Consider the following 17,949-nt stretch of genomic DNA (forward strand, 5'->3'; position numbering starts at 1 on the left):
AACTATCACTTAGTGAGGGCTTTCTGTGTGCTAGAAAATGCTCGGTGCTTTAGATAGGCAATAACATTTAATTCTCACAACCACCCTAATTATTATTATTATTCCTATTTTACAAATGAAGTCAGCCATAGAGATTAGATAATCTGCCTAAAAGAGTCTCATGGCTATAAATGGCAAATCTGGGCTTGCAACCACAATCTTTATCTCCAAAGACCATATAGCTAATCATTTCATTTTCTGCCTATCCTACCTGTTTCACTTACCAAACTTGTAAATGTGCAGTGGACATGATTTACCCTGATCAGTTCTGTGATAGTTCATTCATACGTGCTGGCATTTAGGTCATCACAGGAGTCCCTGGCTTTTGGTTAATTATTCTTCTCTTAAATTATAGTATTGATTCACTTTTTTCCTCCAAATTTGATTGCTTGTTTTTTAATGTATCTTCCTGGATAATGTTGTTAATATGAACATGCCAGGTTTTGTTGCTTTGCTCTTTAACTGTTATTCTGAAATCCTACTTTTTTAAGGCTCTCTATATTTAATTTTTTAGTACTCCCAAACATGAATCAACAGAACAAGTCAAGCTGATCCCTGTCCTGTGTAGAAGCATTAACAATTCTCACATCTATGCCCTCACTCTTTCCTATTTGATGTCCTGTTCATTGCTCTCCTTGTCCCCATATCCTATCCATTCATCAGGTCTCGGCTTAAATCCCTCCCTCCACAAACTCGAACCACTCTCAGTCCTATTGCTCATTATTTTCTCTGAACGTAAATTAGCACTTCATTCTCTCTAAACACTTAGAAGTTAAATATATGTATCTCTAGTTCTATAACGGCTGGCCTGTATGGCTCTTGAAGTAGGGGCCATTTTTTATATTAATCTTGCCTTCCCCACTCTTAGGCAGTACACTGTGATACAGCTGGGTTTTTTTTTTTTTTTAAGATTTATTTATTTATGCATACAAGAGCTGGTGTAGAGGCCAGAGATGCAGGGGGTGAGAGGATCCACTAGAGACAGAGTGGGGAACAGAACAGGCAGATTGACTGAAATACACTGCTGAGGGGAGCAGCAGGCAAGACAGGAGAGGTCTTCCGCGCCATGTGGGTTTCTCCCTGGCCAGCCAGGGATTGAACTTGTGCTGCAGAGGCTGCGAACTGCTTCACAGTGCGGTGCTTAACCCCTTGTGCCACCACGGAGGCCCTGTGACACAGTTGTTAAGAGCATTAGGAGATGAAGATTACTATCTGAACCTTCTAAAACAAGATCTATGGTATCCATCCTGTTTTTCTCATAACACAGTCAGTGTAAATGAAAAACATCTTGAATAACATTAGCCTATATCCAGAGGCTAGCAGATGTCTCCCAGTAAGATGAAAATATGGAAATCTCAGTGTTTCAGATTGCCCATTTTTACATGACCTTTCATTTTATAAAGCTTAGAACAGTATCATGCTATAAAATAAACGTGAACTTAAAAAAAAAGATTTATTAATTAATTTATTTAATTTATTTATGCATCAAAAAACTGGGGTATAGGTCAGAGGTGCGGGGGTGGGTGAGAGGATTCACCAGCAATAAAGTGGGGAGCAGAACAGGTGGATGTACTGAAATACACTGCTGAGGGGAGCAATGGGCAAGACAGGAGAGGTTTGAGGCACCATGTGGGTTAGCTCCCTGGGCGGGGATCGAACTTGTGCTGCAGTGGCTGCTGATAGCTTCATAGTGCTGAGACTTAACCCCTTGCACCACTAGGGAGATCCCTGAATGTGAACTTTCAATAAAGAAATTGTGACTGCTTACAGCAAACAAGTCATCAATACAAAATACCAAAGAGCAGTAATAATATATGTCTATATATAGTTTCACCTATCAAAAGAGGTAATTTGTTAGACTGAACTGGTAAAGGAACACAGCTACAATTGTGGGGGAAATGAATATAAAGCAGAGATACTAACATAATTCAAAGCAAAAGATGTGAAGTCTAACATTTATCTAGCATTTTATCAAGAGGCAATGTAAGATTGTTCCTTCAATATAACTTCATAATCGAATGTGCCACCGTAAAATGTTGACAGAACTTCTGACTTACATAGATTGCAAAATACAGTTTGAAGGCTCTTTTTTACTCTGTTTCTCAGCAGATACCAATATTATTATTCTGATCCTTGGTTTGCATCAATTTGAATGTAGCTGACAGGCTAAATATCAGGGGGGCGGGGGAAATGAAAAGAGAACTTACTATGAGAAAATTACCTTCTTTTGTACCCAAACTGGTGAAAAATGCCTCCTGACCATATTAGCAATGTATTTAGAAAGCCAGGGAGGTATGGGAGTCAAGAAAGCTTCCTCCTACCTCCAAAACAAACAATGCCAGCAATCGAAAGCATCTTGAAAACCAGTTAGGAATACTGAGCTTTACATTTTAACATAAGCAGTGGTAACTCTGACTCGTTAATGCCCCTAGTTGTGAAGGGACTCAAGAAACTGTTTATAAAGCTGCAGATATAATAGGGAACCATTTAAAAAAGATCCCAGTAAAACATTAACCAAGTGACACCGAACACTGACAGCACTGATGATCGCATTATTTAAAGCTGTTACTGTGTAGCTATCTAGACATACCACATCGCCACACACACTTTATTTAGAACTCAGCACCGTGAAGCCATTTTCCATAAGAGGTCAATAAAATAATCTCCTGTTGATCTAGGAACTCTGGCACCGAAAGCGTGAATAACTCAAGGTAATGATGTCGTCACCAAGGGACGACAAGAATAGAACCCAAATCCCTTGACTCCCAAGCTTGTGTTTTCCACTAATTGTGCTCCTTTCTACTCATCCGAGAGCATCAAGAAGAGTAAAGCTTGGAGACGGGAGTGGACACAAATGAGCCAAGCCCGCGAGGTGGACACTGCACTGAGGGGCCTCAGGAATCACCATCACCCTTTGGCACTTTCTGTTTTGTTTGGCCGAGGAAGATGAAGGCAGCAGCGCCCACAAACCCCTGGGACCAAGAGCTGGAACTAGATACAGCCTGTTGTGGTAACTCTCCCTTCATCATTCCGGGCCTTTCCCTTTTAACCTCTCCCCTCCGGCCAGCCCTAACGCTCCCTCCACCTGGCTCCGAGGGGCACCCCCTCTCCTTCAGCTCCACTCCGCACAGCATCGCCGGGGCCCCCCAATTCCAGGCAGCGGCGCTGCGATCGCCCTCCACCGAGCGCTCCGTCCAGTCCTTAGGAGAGGTGATGCGTGTGTGTGGGGGGGGTCCTAGCGCCACAAGCGTTTTCTTTAGAAAATGAGTGGTGTCAAGCATTATAAATGTGTTGCAAACTGTTGGAAACTTACGAGGAGGGAACAGGGGGGCTGGGGGGCGGGGAAGCGGGGGGCCCTCTACCAAGTCTGCTCTGCGTGGGTCTATGCGGTTCGTCACGACCAAGCAAAATTTAGACAAAGCACAGAGCCTTTCTCTCCTGCTGGGAGCTCCACACGGCTCACCCATTCCCCGGGCACCCTCCCAGTGGAGGACGCCTTCCGGAGCGCGCGTGTTTACACTTTCCCTAGACCGGGTGGAGACAGACACTGGCGGACTCGGGGGGATTCCAAACCGTTACTCCGCCCGTCGGGGTGGGGCCAGCCAACGGCCGAGCATGCGCAGTGGGCCCGGCCGCGGCCAGAGTCCCGGCGCACTACAAATCCCAGAAGGCAACGCTCCGCGGGGGCGGGAGGCCGCCTTACCTGCCGCAAGCTTATTCTCCGGCTACCACCGCTCCCCTACCCCGTTCCCGTCGGTGTCCTGTCCACAGTTAAAAAAAACTTTTTCTTGAAGCACATGAGAAGAAGCTTAGCAAACTCGACGCCGAAGCGTCTCGCGTACTCGCTCTATTTTTCCCCCGCCGGAACTATGCCTGACTTCTTCATCGGAGTTGGGCAGTGGCCGCAAGAGAAGGGAGTCCTTGGAGGCCAAAGTCAGGGCAATCCTGTCGCACTTCCGCCTCCCGGGCGCCGGAAGGCAGCGCGCACGCGCGCCGAGCGACTCCGGGGCGGTTGACTTCCGCTCCCACAGTGCCCTGCGAGCAGAATCATGGATCACACTGGTAAGGAGGCGGAGGCAGTGGGGGTCCCTGTTCCATGCCCCCTTGGCCGGCCAGGGACTGGTCGCCCAGCGGGCATAGAGGGGTTACGCTCGCCCTACAGCAGCGGGGTGCGGCGGTGAGAAAGGACTCTCACGGGCCTCTCCCGGTGCCCGGCAAGGGCCTACTGCTTCCCGGCCTAGCCTCCGGTGTGGTACCTGCAGCCTTGGTGCCGGCAACAGCCGCTTCTTTGCTGGTTCTGCTGAGCTCGGACCTGGGACGGCCGACGGTGCCGGCCTGGGGAGGGGAGAGCGCCCACTCTTTGCCCCGCTCATCCCTCTGCTGTGCGCTACGTTAGGAGGACTGGCGGGTAGATTCCCGTCTCGGAGTCGGGGAAGCCTCGTTCCGCCGGCTGTGGTTGGGCGAGAGTGGGTTGGAGACTTCCTGCTGCCCCAGTCTGCTTTGGGCGGGTGCTGCGGTGGTCACTTCTTGTCGTTCTTTCTTTTCTGGTCCTTTAGGGACTAGAGGTGGGAGAATGGAGTGGAATGTGATTTTCGGAATTAAGCGCGGAGCAGCCTTTTTCCTACCTAAGCCCAAGTCTTGCCGCGCGTTTTGGCCGCTGGTCCTGATTCATCGTTTGGGGGCATTTACAAAGGAGAGCTTAAAAGCAAGACATTCCCATTCTTCTCTCCACGCAAAAATGCCTCCACTCTTGGTTGTGTATTTGATTTGTGCTTCCTTGTGGTTTTTGAATATTGCATGACTGCGCCTTGAGTTAGTGCACCGCAATTGTATCAACCATATCACAAGTGGAGGAAGTCTCTTTACTCTCTTAAGTACTAAGATGTCCTCAGCCATCAGATTCCTTAGTTATATAGTTATATATTGCATATTCCAGATATCTTTACGCCTGCTAGAGGGAAGCCAGGAATTGTTTGCAAAATATGGAATGGTATAAAAAAGACGGATTGAGTTCCCATGCGTGTGGAAGTTACGTCCTATTGGGGAAAAACAATAAACAAAAACTGAAAGACCTAAATGCTTACAGATTATGATGAGTGGTGTGGTAAAGACACATGGGAAGCATTAGAACGATCAGGGAAGCTTTTTGTGGAAAGGTAACATTTAAGCTCAGATCTGATGGAGAAAGAGAATCTAGCCATGCAATAAATAAGGAGAAAAGCATTTCCAGCAAGTACAAAGACCAAGGTAAGAAAACAGATAAGGTTAGTTGGCTGCAGCTTAGTTAGCTGCGAAGAGCCCAAAGAGGAGATTGGGAAGGAAGGCAGGAAACAGGTCCTCCAAGACTTTCAAGGCCCTGGTAAAGATTTGAATTTTAAGTCTAGTACTGAACAGTAGAGAAAGATAATCTTTTCTAAAAATACAGTAAGTTGTCTGGAGAATGGTGTAAGGGGAAGAGGCTAGAGTAATAGAAAACAGACAATTTAGGAGGTGGTTGTGGAACCAAAAGGGAGGTGTGGCTTAGTGAAAAAGAGTGGGAAGGTAAGTATTTTTTGTATAGAACTCATACAGGTACTGATGGATTGGTTTGGAGGTATGTAAGAGAAAGGAGAGAAACCTAGGTTTCTAGTATGGACAGTAGAGCTAATAATCTGAGCTGGGGGAAACTTGGGAGAAAAAGGACTTTTTTTTTAAGAGATGGAGGTGAGACAGGAATTTGGGTACAAGGTTTTGTATGCTGCAGTATGAAATGTATATTGAGAGATGTACAAGGGGAGATTAAAAATCAGGTGCAGAACAATGGAAAGATCTGCACTGAAAGAGAGTATCTGGGACTTAGTACCACATCACTTCAAAGCATGAGGAGGAATGAAATCACTTATAGAAAGTGAATATAAAAGAGGACCTAGATCCAGACTAGTGTTTGGAAGTTTTATAGAATTGAAACAGAGATCTTCATGTTAGAATAGCAGATCTTCTGTGTTAGCAGAATGTTTCTCATAGAAGCCTATTATTGGGCTTGGGAGTCAAGCCTTTTTCATAGTATAGAGGATGTTATGTTATCAAACTCTAATGTAAGTGGGTGTGCGTTTTAATTTCACTCTCAAAGTTACCTAAGAAATTAAAACTCATCTTCACATGAAAATGTACGTGAATGAGCTGACCACTTAAAAAGATGCTAGTCAGTTATCCCTTCTGCTGAGAGCTAGCCTCTTTTCTATTTAAGCTTCATTGTAAGTTAATATCCTTGAATTCCTATCATGAAAAGATACCAGATGCTGTACATTGATTATGATTACAGACCTGATGGAAGATACAGATTTCCCTGAAATTCATAAATGTGAAAACTATTTAAAGTCACAAATAAAATATTGGCAAGTTAGAAAAGGCCAGGCAGTCAGTAAATGGAAGACAGGTCTTATGACAGAACAGGCATTTCAAAAGAATGATTTTAAAAGCAAGGGATTAAGAGTGGCCCTTGGGGATATCAGTGGAACTCTTGATCTTATGTTAAGTAGAAATTACTAATTTTTATGATCAGGTTGAAAAAGTCAAACAAAATGAAGACTGTCCTGTGGTGGTCTAATAAAATTTTGCCAGAAAAGTCACTCCAGGAAATTCCCAGTTAATACTTGATTCTTTCTTTGGTCATTCTAATTATTAACGGCAACTTAAATTTTGTCAAACAACTCTTGGTTACTTCAAGATTCTAAATAAGTCTTTTAGACTATGTAACATGGAAGTGTTATTCCTTTTTAAAGTGGATTCACCTTAAATAACCTGTTATCCTTAGTTCTTATTTTCTTTGTAAAATCCAAGGACTTAGGTTGTTTGGACTTTGTTTTTGCTTGGCATTTTCAAAAGGAAATGGTGCTGTATGTCCTGATATTGCATATTTGGAAGGAAATTGTGCTATATGTATTGATTTTTAATTAAAAAAACCCCCAAAAAACAAAAAACCTCAAGACAAAGCCAGAACGATGTGGCTACTAAATGCTATACTTTATGATCTTAAAATCCATGAGGCAGACCACTGATTCTTGAAAGTGGCAGTAGGCACTGTAGGGAACAGAAGTGACTTCAAGGCTTCAGGGTATTGTGAAAAGCACTTGTTATAATGAAGTGCTGGTATGATCATTCACCAAGGTAAAACAGTTACACTTCTTTTAATGCCTGAAAAGACAGCATTGAACTGCCCTGCCTTTTTTAGTTTATTGAAAAATCAGAAATATCATTTGAGGAAAAAAAGAAAGTTATTCTGTCATCTGTGTCTTTTGTCCGTTAGGTATTTTTGCATAGATAAGTAACTAAAGTGAAAGCAGATGAATTACATTATTTAACGTGTTACTGCATCTAGCCAAGTATTGAAAATTGGTCATATTGGATTTATTTTAACTCATGATTTTAGCTTTTGTAATTCCTTTTCCATGAAACTTTTTTTGAGGATTAGCTTTTATAAAAGTGAAAATAGAAAGTAAACTGAAAGAAATTTAGTTGTTAAGAACTTATTTTGAATTTTGTTCTATATATTGTTATTTACAAAGAGTGCAAATCACTGTGAATTGAACTTGTCTGTGATCCTAGAAACCTTGGAAGTTACTGCTTCAAAATTTGACTTAGTGAATTAGACAGTTTTGCTATTTCAACTGAACTGTGTTTCTGCAGAGGCAGCTCTCCAGGCTTGTTCTTTAAGTTGTCATGTTTAAAACATTACTGTTTTTCAAGAAATCTGCATTTCCTTTGTTAGGACATTTCCTTTTCTTTCTGTCTTTAATAGTAAAAATGAGTATTTTCTGTATTGTAACTTTTTCACATACTTGAAAGAAAGGTGACTTTTAAACTTTAAATGGAATAATTTCTGTTAAATAGCCCTCCCATTACTCACTGGACTTGAATTAATTTATTTCATTGCTAATAACAAGCAGGACTTAGAAAAGTATAGGTTGTTTAGAACTATTTGAAGTAGGGAAACCTTAAAGTTTTCTATTACAGTGCAAGGGAGACTCACCTTCATTAAACTGACTTCATTTTCAAATGCATTATTTAATTTGTCATTGTCCATGTTAGTTTGTTTCTCATGTTTTGTGTGTGTGTGGTTTTTTTTTTTTGTACTGCTGTAGATTCAGTTTACAAAGTTTATTGAGTGCTTATTTTGCATGCTGATCAAAATAGGGTTAGATTTCTTTTTTTCCCCAAAATATATAATTAATTCAAGACAGGTTCTTATCTTGGATTTATGAAGGGTTGTATAGTTCTTTAAACCCCTTTGAAATTATATGAAAAATTTTATTGTCCCTTTTTTTAGGGATAGGTTCTGTAACTTTTATCAACTTTTCAAAATGTTAATATATTTCAAAAGTATTGATTGCTTTAAGGGTTTATCTAAAATCAAGAAAATTAGCACTTACACTTATATCAAATAATATTTAAAGTGAGAACCCAGATTCTGTTGCTTTAATACTATGGCAGACTAATTTTCAAATAAAAACTAAAATTAATTTTTTATTCTAATATAGACAATGAGTTACAAGGCACTAATAGTTCTGGATCATTGGGTGGTCTTGATGTTCGAAGACGAATTCCTATAAAGCTCATCTCCAAACAAGGGAACAAAGCCAAAGCTGCACCTCGAACTGCAAGGACTATAAACAGGATGCCTGCAAAGGCTCCACCTGGTGATGAAGGTAATTTGTTTAAACAAAGGGGTCCAAAAGTCTTTCTGTGATATCTGACTCCACCAAATAGTCCATGTGATCTTATTTACCTGTAGCTACCTTTAAAAAAAAAAAAATCTTTCATACTCTCCTGTTTTGTTTGGACATCACCTTTTGGCAAGTTGTACTTTTCTCGCCTGTTAGAGGTTTTCTTGTTTAGTATTCCTTCTTCCTGAGGATAATTTCTACTACATCATTATTATAGTTACTTTTTAATGTATAACTGCCCTTTTTCATGTAATTTGCAGTTGAGATTTTTGCCTTCTCAGTATGTAAAATGTACCTAATTAAAAAATTAGACTTGGGTGTTTCACTTATGGATATACTGTAACAATTTTTGTGGATTAAAAACAATGTTGCAGTACATATCCTTGTACATATAGCCTTAGTATGTGTACTGGAGATTTTATATTTTGCATCAATTTGAACATGTTAGCACTTGATGGATATTGTACATCTTAGAATTTGACAGATATTCTAAAATGGCTCTTTAAAAAAAGTACATCAGTTTGTACCTCCACATATCAGTATTGATACTTTTCAAAATTACTGTTCTGATGTAAATTTCTTTAGTTGTGAGTGGGTTGTATATCTTTTCATAATATTGGCCATTTCTTTTGCCTAGAATCAGCCTGTTTATATCATTTCCCCATTTTTCTATTTAGTTGTCTTTTTCATGATTTTTAGAAGTTCCTTGTAAATTAATAAAATTGACCCTTTTATCATATATCGTGCATATTTCCATTTTATCTTTTGAACTTGCTATATAAAAATTTTTTGTAGAGAAACTTAATTCTATGCAGTCACATAATCTAGTCTTTTCTGTTATGACTTCTGGGTTTTATGACATTCTTAGAAAGACTTTTACCATATTACCTGAATATAAAACAGTACTTCTATCTTACCCTTTAATACAGGGTTCCCAAATGACCTGTAGGCTAATTCCAGACCTAGTTTTGTAAAGAAAGTTTCTTTGGAACACAGTTATGCCCATTCCTTTCAATATTGTTTGTGACTGCTTCCACACTGTAAATGTCACAGTTGGGTAGCTGAGAGACAGAGAGCACATGGCCTACACACCCTAAAATATTTGCTTATTTGGCCTCTTTCAGAAAAAAGTATGCTTGTGCCTGCTTTGGAACATTTATGGATATGTACTTGGTTATTTAAAAAAAAAATGTGGAGTCTGACTTTATTTTTTTCTCCAAAACAGCTAGCTGTTTTTCTCAGTCTTTGAATAACTGTCTTTTCTCGCTGAGTAAGAATCCTACTTTTACTATATATTAAGGTTTGCAAGTATTTGTGTCAATTTCTAGATTTTCTATTCTGCTCTTGCTATGTTTGTGTTTCTTCTTGTAGAATCAGATTGTTTTAATTATACCATATGTTATGGCTCTTTATATTGTAGTTTCTCTCCCCATTTTAAACAATTACATTTGAAGTCAAATGTTACTAATCGTAGTATAACAGTTTAGAGCTACTGCTGCAGTATCTATAACCTCCAGTCCCCACCTTTGACTGTTTTGTTTTTTTTTAATATACAAAATCGTGTAATAAGGCAAACAGTGTAAAAAAGGTAAATAAAATCTCCCTTCTCGGGTACCCCCACCCCAAACCCTGACTCCCCAGTCCATACCATTTTTTAGAGGGAGTTCTGGTCTCTTAAATAGAGCAAACTGAAGGCACTTTTGTTATACTTTAGATTCACCTAATTTGGGGTAAAAATGGTGACTGGTTTTTTTTTCCCCCTAGACATTAATTAAAAGTTGTGGGTGCCAGTATGCTATCTATACAAGTATGTGTGTGTCTGTATGTGTATAGTTGAATGATGGCTGTGCAGATTGAACTACTATGAAAGATGATCATGTGCTCTTAATCCTTGGCTGTTGTTTTGCTAAATGATTTTCTGCATTTTAGATAAATAAGAAAAATTTATTTTCCTTATTTTGAGATTTAGATGACACTAGCTCTTTTATAAAGTTTAAATGGTCCATTTAAGAGCCAAGCATCACTCAGATGTAACTTATAAGAACACTTTGAACTCTGCATTTGTATAGGACATAATTAGACAGCAGTACATTGAAGTATTTATGTCAGCTTCAAAAAATTCTTGCATCTCTGGGGGTGGTGTTGGGGGGGTGGGGTGTGTGTGTGTGTGTATTCCCATCTGTCCTTACACAGGTGATGTACTTTAGCCATATGGGTAAAGTTAAAACTTGTGTGCTTTGGCTACTCTTTTTACCAGTTCTAGGGCCAAAAGAGTTGTGAGAAGCCTGGCACCTTGGAAGGATAGATTTGTCTTCTCAGCTTTACTCTAGGTAATTGGATTCTACTAGAATCCCATCAAGACTGTTCGCTGGTTTTCTGGTTTTTTTTTTTTTTTTTTTTTTTTTTTTGTATGAGATGAGAGGATTCCCATCAACTTTTTAACTAGGTTAGAAAATTTGATCTCATTTGATCTTCATATTGTCTTGTGTTTGTTCATATTGATATATGCAGCGTAGGGGAGGATACTTGTAATAGATATGTCATAGTAACTGCTGTTTGATTAACCACTGAAAGGTTTTAATTGAAAGGATGCAGTATGAATATATATTAGTGTTTTTAAAATTAATATTAGCTTAAGGTTGAAAAAGTCATGTGAAGAAAATACTGGAGAATTGATTTCATTATATTCTTTTGCTAATAAAAAATGAACCTCTTGAATCGTGCTACTTTTAGAATAAGTGATGGAGAATATCTAAAAAATCTGAATAAGCATTATTATTATTAATATATTTTTGTAATAGAATCTGTTGAATTAATAAAAGCAGTTGAATAGGAGTAAAGAAATCAGGTCTGTTTCTGGCCCTGCTTCTGTTGTTCTCTATGTTGAATTAGTATGGATCTACATGTTGCACTGTTCTCAACTATGAAGTGAGAAAGTTGAACCAGTAGATTGTCAAGATCACTTATAATTGATGTTTTAAACTAGTCATGTTTGGAAGAAATTTGAAAGGCGTCAGATGGACTTCCAGTGAATAGGTCTGTTTTGCTGTGTACATGTAATTCCAAAATTAAATTTGAGCTTTGAAAAGTTAATAGTTAACACTTTCTTTTCTCAGAAGGATTTGATTATAATGAAGAAGAACGATATGACTGTAAAGGTGGTGAACTGTTTGGAAATCAGCGAAGATTTCCTGGACATCTTTTTTGGGACTTTCAGGTATAACAAAAAATTGAAAAAATGTATCAGAACCATGCAGAATATATAGAGTGGTAAGAACTTTTATTATAGCTGTGCCTTTTAGCACACACGTATCATTTGTTTATTAATGCCCTGTTTCCAAAAATCAGTTGAAATGATTTTCAGTAAAGCTCAATAAAATAGTAACCATTGACACTATTTGTTAAAAAAAAGCAAACTACCAGTGATGGCATAGCTAATGGTGTGGAACATGAGGGAATTATGCTAAGAAACCTTTATTTCTAATTGTTCAAAGCTTTTATACAAAACTAGCCTTTTCATTGTATAATCTGTTGATATAAATTTTAGAAATACTTACAAAGAAAAAAATAATTATATTTCAACAGATAAACATCTTAGGTGAAAAAGATGATACGCCAGTTCATTTCTGTGACAAATGTGGATTGCCTATTAAAATCTATGGACGAATGGTAAGTAACTAAATTAAATTCTGTGTTTCTTAATGTAAATACAGTGAAGTAGGATTTAAATAGATAGGTTTATTAATTGACTAAACTGGTGACATTTTAAATGAGTATAAGAAATTTTGGGATAATATTAAGAATCTAATGGAATTTTCTTCACAAATTCTTGAACTACTTGTAAATTATTGATATTTGCTAAGAAACCTAACTTCTGAAAATGAAATAATTCCTTTGGCCTATTTGACATCTATTAGTTTACATTTATTCTAATTTATTAAGGACAGTTTTTAAAATTTAACATAAGATCAGTTATTCATTTCTGTCAGTTACAGTTTTTAGTAAAAAACTGAATATTATTATTATTAAATATTATTTAATATTTATAATTTCTGAAAATTTGAGTTCTGATTATTTTTAAAAAGTTGCAACCCACCTATAATTTTACAGTATTTTTGGCGTAGTCTTCCTTTTAGAAAATGATAGTTTTACATTTGTGTTTGAAAAACAATTGAATTCAGTAATATATCTCTGGTGCTAGAGTGCAGGGATTGTGCCCTATTGTGTTGCTAGATAATATAAAAAAATAACTAATGGGCTATGAGTTTTAAAATGATTTAGCATCATTTTTCTGTGCCCTTCTAATTTATTTTTAGATTTTTAGATGTTCATTAAAACTACCAGGGAAAAATGCTACTGGAATGTTGGAAATATTTGTTATTTTAGTGCTTTGGAATAGTTTTAAGAGGAACAGGATAAGATGAAACAGAGTAATCTTCAGTATCTTTTCATCAGCCAGGAGCATGAATGAAATTAATAAGGCTTATACCTCCAGAGACTGTAAGCAGTTGTGTGTATATATACATTTATTAGAGAAAGGGCCCACTTTTATCACATTCTCAAAGGACTTTGCAGCTGAACAAGATTTATTACTTTTACATAAGTAGTACGTAGCAAGTGTGAGTTTTAACAACTGTTCTCAAGTGCCGTCTGTGTCTAGGTCACTTCACTTTCTGTTATTTTTTTATGGAAATATTTTTAAATTGTTCTGGTATGCTTAACTATATTATGTCTCTCTTCAGATTCCATGCAAGCATGTATTTTGCTATGATTGTGCTATTTTACATGAAAAAAAAGGAGATAAGATGTGTCCAGGGTAAGATCATCATATTTTTAAATAATAAAGTTTATGATGTAATAATTTATAATTTGTTAAAGGTCAAAATGTGATATAAACTTACTACATGATAATCATATGTGTAGAGCTAGCTAATCTTTTCTTTGTGACCCCAGAGTTGACCATAGCCATCTCCTTAGGTTGTGGTCAAGTAGTTATTAATTCAGTTCGGCCAACATGACAAAATATATGTGCTATCATAGAAAATGGTTATTTCCTTTTTTTAATGGGACACTGGAGAGAGAGAGTACAGTATAGTGATTGAAAGCAAAAACGCTAGAATCAGTTATCTTGGGTCCAAACCATGTTTTTCCATTTATTAGCTGTGTGATATATGCTGTTTGTTCCTCTATAAAATGCAGCTAATAATAGTGCCTACCTCGGTTATTGTTAGAATGAGTATATGTATGTATATTTTGCCGTATAAGTGAAATAACACGATTTTTGAGAATTGAGTTCTAATCTTTTTTAAAATGCAACCTAACTGTATTTTGGTAGTATATTATATAATGTATATTATATATTTTTTATGCATATATGTCTATTGTGGAGTAGCCAATCATTTTTTAAAATGCAATACAACCCAATTTTATAGTATTTTTGCCATATTCTCCTTTTAAAAAATGATAGTTTTAACTTTTGTGTTTGAAGAAAAATGGAATTCAGCAGAATAGCTGTGAGGGTAAAGGACAAGAAGAGTGTGTGTGTGTGTGTGTGTGTGTGTGTGTGTAACCTAGCATATTGTAAGTACTGTATAAGTTTGTGTATTTGTATAAGACTATTACTTTGAAGTCTGATTATTACTCTTGAGTATATCTTAGAATACCATCATGGCATAGATTCAAACAAGTTATGAACTGGAAGTCTTGATTGGTATTGAATCATAAAATCCCTGATAGAAGGCTTAAGAAAAGCTTTGAGAGAAAGTTCATTGGAATAACTGTAGGATTCCTAGATTACTTATAACCGTTGTTTAAGGAAGTCCCAAGATTTGTAGTTTTTGTTGATGACAAAGGTATGGATGATTCCCTTGTAGGAATTGGCAACACTGAGAAAAGGATGATTTATTCACATGCTAGTAACAACTAATTATCATGGCATATTTTAAATTAGGCCTTTAAAGTAACAGATTATAAAATCTGTTCTGTGAGTTTAAAGAATCTTTCCTAAAAAAAATGCTTAATTTTCCATTGCAGCGTACACTTTAGGAATCTGATTGATTCCTTGAGAAAAAGGATTTTTGATGTTATAAAACACTATGTAGAGAACACTAAAAGGTTTCCTCTTTTATGTAAGTGTTCTAATATTAGTATTTAAAAGGGAACTTAGTTTTTCAGTATGCACCTGATCTGTTCGCCCTCAGCTATTTTAGAGCATAAGTTCTAGATTAACAGGTCACATCAGCAAGTGAAGGATGGCCACTCAAGTTAATGTAAATATTATGTATTACTGACTGCTTTTAAGTGTCTCATACCTTGTTATTGTGGAGCTATTTCTAAGCTAACAGTCACTTAGAAGAAAATAAGTGTCAAAGGTCACTGAGAGAAACGTACAAGTATCAGCAAAGATATCCACCCTTAGAGCAAGGATGGAAAAATTGACACAATTCAAAATCAAGACTACAGAACCATTTACTGTGGTGTCAAGTTACTGGCACATATTCAGTGATAATAGCCCATTGTTGATGAATCCCTGTGCTTAATTAGTGATTTAATACTGTCAACTTGTAAGTAGGGAAATGTATATACAAAAATACACATGAAGAATCACACAGAAGATTAAATTACTTCTCCAAACTTCTAGAGCCAATACCAGATCCCTCTTCTCATTCCTATTCATTCTTCTTTCTGCTATTTCCAAAAGACTCTAAGTGCACAGTGGATTAAACATAATGAGAAATAGTTAAAATTTTGACCCTCAGTCATTAAAATGTTGAGTTAAGGTAGGAGTGTATAATCTTCTTAGTAAATTTGCCAGACAGTTCAGAAAGATTTCCTTTTTTGATGCTTGACAGTTAAGCTATTTATGTTGTTTTATGTTATAAAATCTGATGATTATGCTGACCGTTCTCATTTTTGTAGTCTGCACAGCATCTTCCACTTACTGTCTTCTCCTTCGTATTAGTGCTCAGCAGATACTAACTGCTCAATAAATACTGTACAAATTTGAATTGCATGATTGTGACAGATCTATGGCTTGCTCTTTCTGGAACTTTTTGCAAATGGATGCAAAGCATAGAATTGTTTGAGAAAGTCAGATCTTGGGAAGAATAACGTCTTTTCTGAAAACATTTTATTTGATAAACTAATTTTTTTCTTTTATTCAGAATTTTTGAGATTGATAGAAATGGTGGTGTTTAATAGTGAATAGACAACAAAGGGGGAGCGGTAAGGTTCATGTACAATAACTGTAACTTTTAGTTGTGAGTATTCGGTGTTTTCCATAGCAAACAATGGTTAAAAGTAAGCATATCTATGAAATTAAGTGCATTATTTTTATAGGCTATTTTCAGTAAATCAAATTTTTTCCCTTTTAATTTAGCTGTAGTGATCCTGTGCAGCGCATTGAGCAGTGTACACGAGGTTCTCTCTTCATGTGTAGCATTGTTCAAGGGTGCAAGAGAACGTATTTGTCTCAGAGAGACTTACAGGCTCATATCAACCACCGCCACATGAGAGCTGGAAAACCTGTTACCCGTGCTTCACTTGAAAATGTTCATCCTCCTATTGCCCCACCACCAAGTGAAATCCCTGATCGTTTTATAATGCCGCCAGACAAGCACCATATGAGCCATATTCCGCCAAAGCAGCACATCATGATGCCACCACCTCCTTTGCAACATGTGCCACATGAGCACTATAATCAGCCTCATGAGGATATCCGTGCTCCTCCAGCAGAATTGTCCATGGCTCCACCTCCACCTCGTTCGGTCAGTCAGGAAACCTTTCGTATTTCAACAAGAAAACACAGCAATTTGATAACTGTCCCTATTCAGGATGACTCAAATTCAGGTGCTAGAGAACCACCACCTCCTGCCCCAGCACCTGCTCACCACCATCCTGAATATCAGGGTCAACCAGTGGTATCGCACCCTCATCATATTATGCCTCCACAGCAACATTATGCACCACCCCCACCTCCTCCACCACCAATAAGCCATCCAATGCCACATCCTCCCCAGGCCGCAGGTACTCCTCACTTGGTTTATAGCCAAGCTCCACCTCCACCAATGACCTCTGCTCCACCACCAATAACCCCTCCCCCTGGACATATTATTGCCCAGATGCCACCTTATATGAATCATCCTCCTCCAGGACCTCCCCCACCTCAACATGGTGGTCCACCTGTAACTGCACCCCCTCCTCACCATTATAATCCTAGCTCTTTACCCCAGTTCACTGAAGATCAAGGAACTCTGAGCCCTCCATTTACACAACCAGGGGGAATGAGTCCTGGTATATGGCCTGCACCAAGAGGGCCGCCTCCTCCTCCACGAATGCAGGGTCCGCCTTCTCAGACCCCACTTCCTGGACCACATCATCCAGATCAGACAAGATATAGACCGTATTACCAATGATAATAGTATTTTGAACTGAAGAGACGATGAGAAAAAAAACTTATGTATAGTCAATCTTTTAATTAAGCTTTGACTGCTTTGGGAAGGAAATGCACCTCTTACTGAGGTGACTATAAAACACTTAGGGTCTTGTCTCTTAAAATGGTTTTAAATCTTGACCTTAGAATTGATTTCACGTACTATACTGTAGTGCAGATAAGTGGCTCAGTTGAGCACAGCTATATTTTAACAACTTTATTCCCCCAGTGTGGTAAATTGACCCAGAGGTGACCATTTGTAAAAAAAATTTGAAAAAAAAATTTCATTGTTTCACTTTCCAAAGTACTGCTTTTGTTAAACCCAATGTTTAGTTTTTCTTGTGATACATTTTGTTAACCTGTGTAAAAGGATTAAATTTCAATATGGTTGTAAAAATGCTATTTTTATGTGAATTTAAGTGCAGCCACATACTGTTTTTTAAAACCATATGTTTTACCACTAATTTCCCAAAGTTACAATAAAATCCCTAAAAGTAAAAATCTACTAGATTTTACTGTAAGGCAGACTGTTAAATGGTAAAGAATTATTTCACATTTTAGGCACTGAAATTTTGAGGTATATTAGAATATAAAGCACTTCACTTGGATGCCTTTTCATTTTTAGGCAACCTCAGGAGCACCAAAATACATTGGAATTCCAGTACTAGGACATATTTATGTTTGTAATCTTAAAAGGCATTACTAATTATTTAGAAAGATATGGCCAAAGTAATCAACTCTACATGCTCCATGCTGTTGAGGGATGCTATTACTCAT

General features: G+C 37.7%; 1 protein-coding gene across 2 annotated transcripts; it reads left to right on the forward strand.

Annotated features, from left to right (window-relative positions):
* Positions 1–2,985: 2,985 nt before the first annotated feature.
* Positions 2,986–17,155, forward strand: CBLL1 (Cbl proto-oncogene like 1; the record flags this gene model as incomplete). Of its 2 annotated transcripts, none has more annotated exons than XM_084229976.1 (6): positions 2,986–3,046; positions 8,556–8,723; positions 11,858–11,958; positions 12,327–12,410; positions 13,484–13,557; positions 16,120–17,155. In XM_084229976.1, the coding sequence occupies 6 exons, from the start codon at positions 2,986–2,988 to the stop codon at positions 17,153–17,155; spliced, it is 1,524 nt and encodes a 507-aa protein (XP_084086102.1). The 2 variants fall into 2 exon arrangements, with proteins under 2 accessions (XP_084086102.1, XP_084086103.1); XM_084229977.1 differs by having other exon boundaries at positions 11,861–11,958.
* Between the last annotated feature and the right edge of the window lie 794 nt (positions 17,156–17,949).

This window comes from Talpa europaea, assembly GCF_964194135.1.
Source record: "Talpa europaea genome assembly, chromosome: 3".
Taxonomy (NCBI): domain Eukaryota; kingdom Metazoa; phylum Chordata; class Mammalia; order Eulipotyphla; family Talpidae; genus Talpa; species Talpa europaea.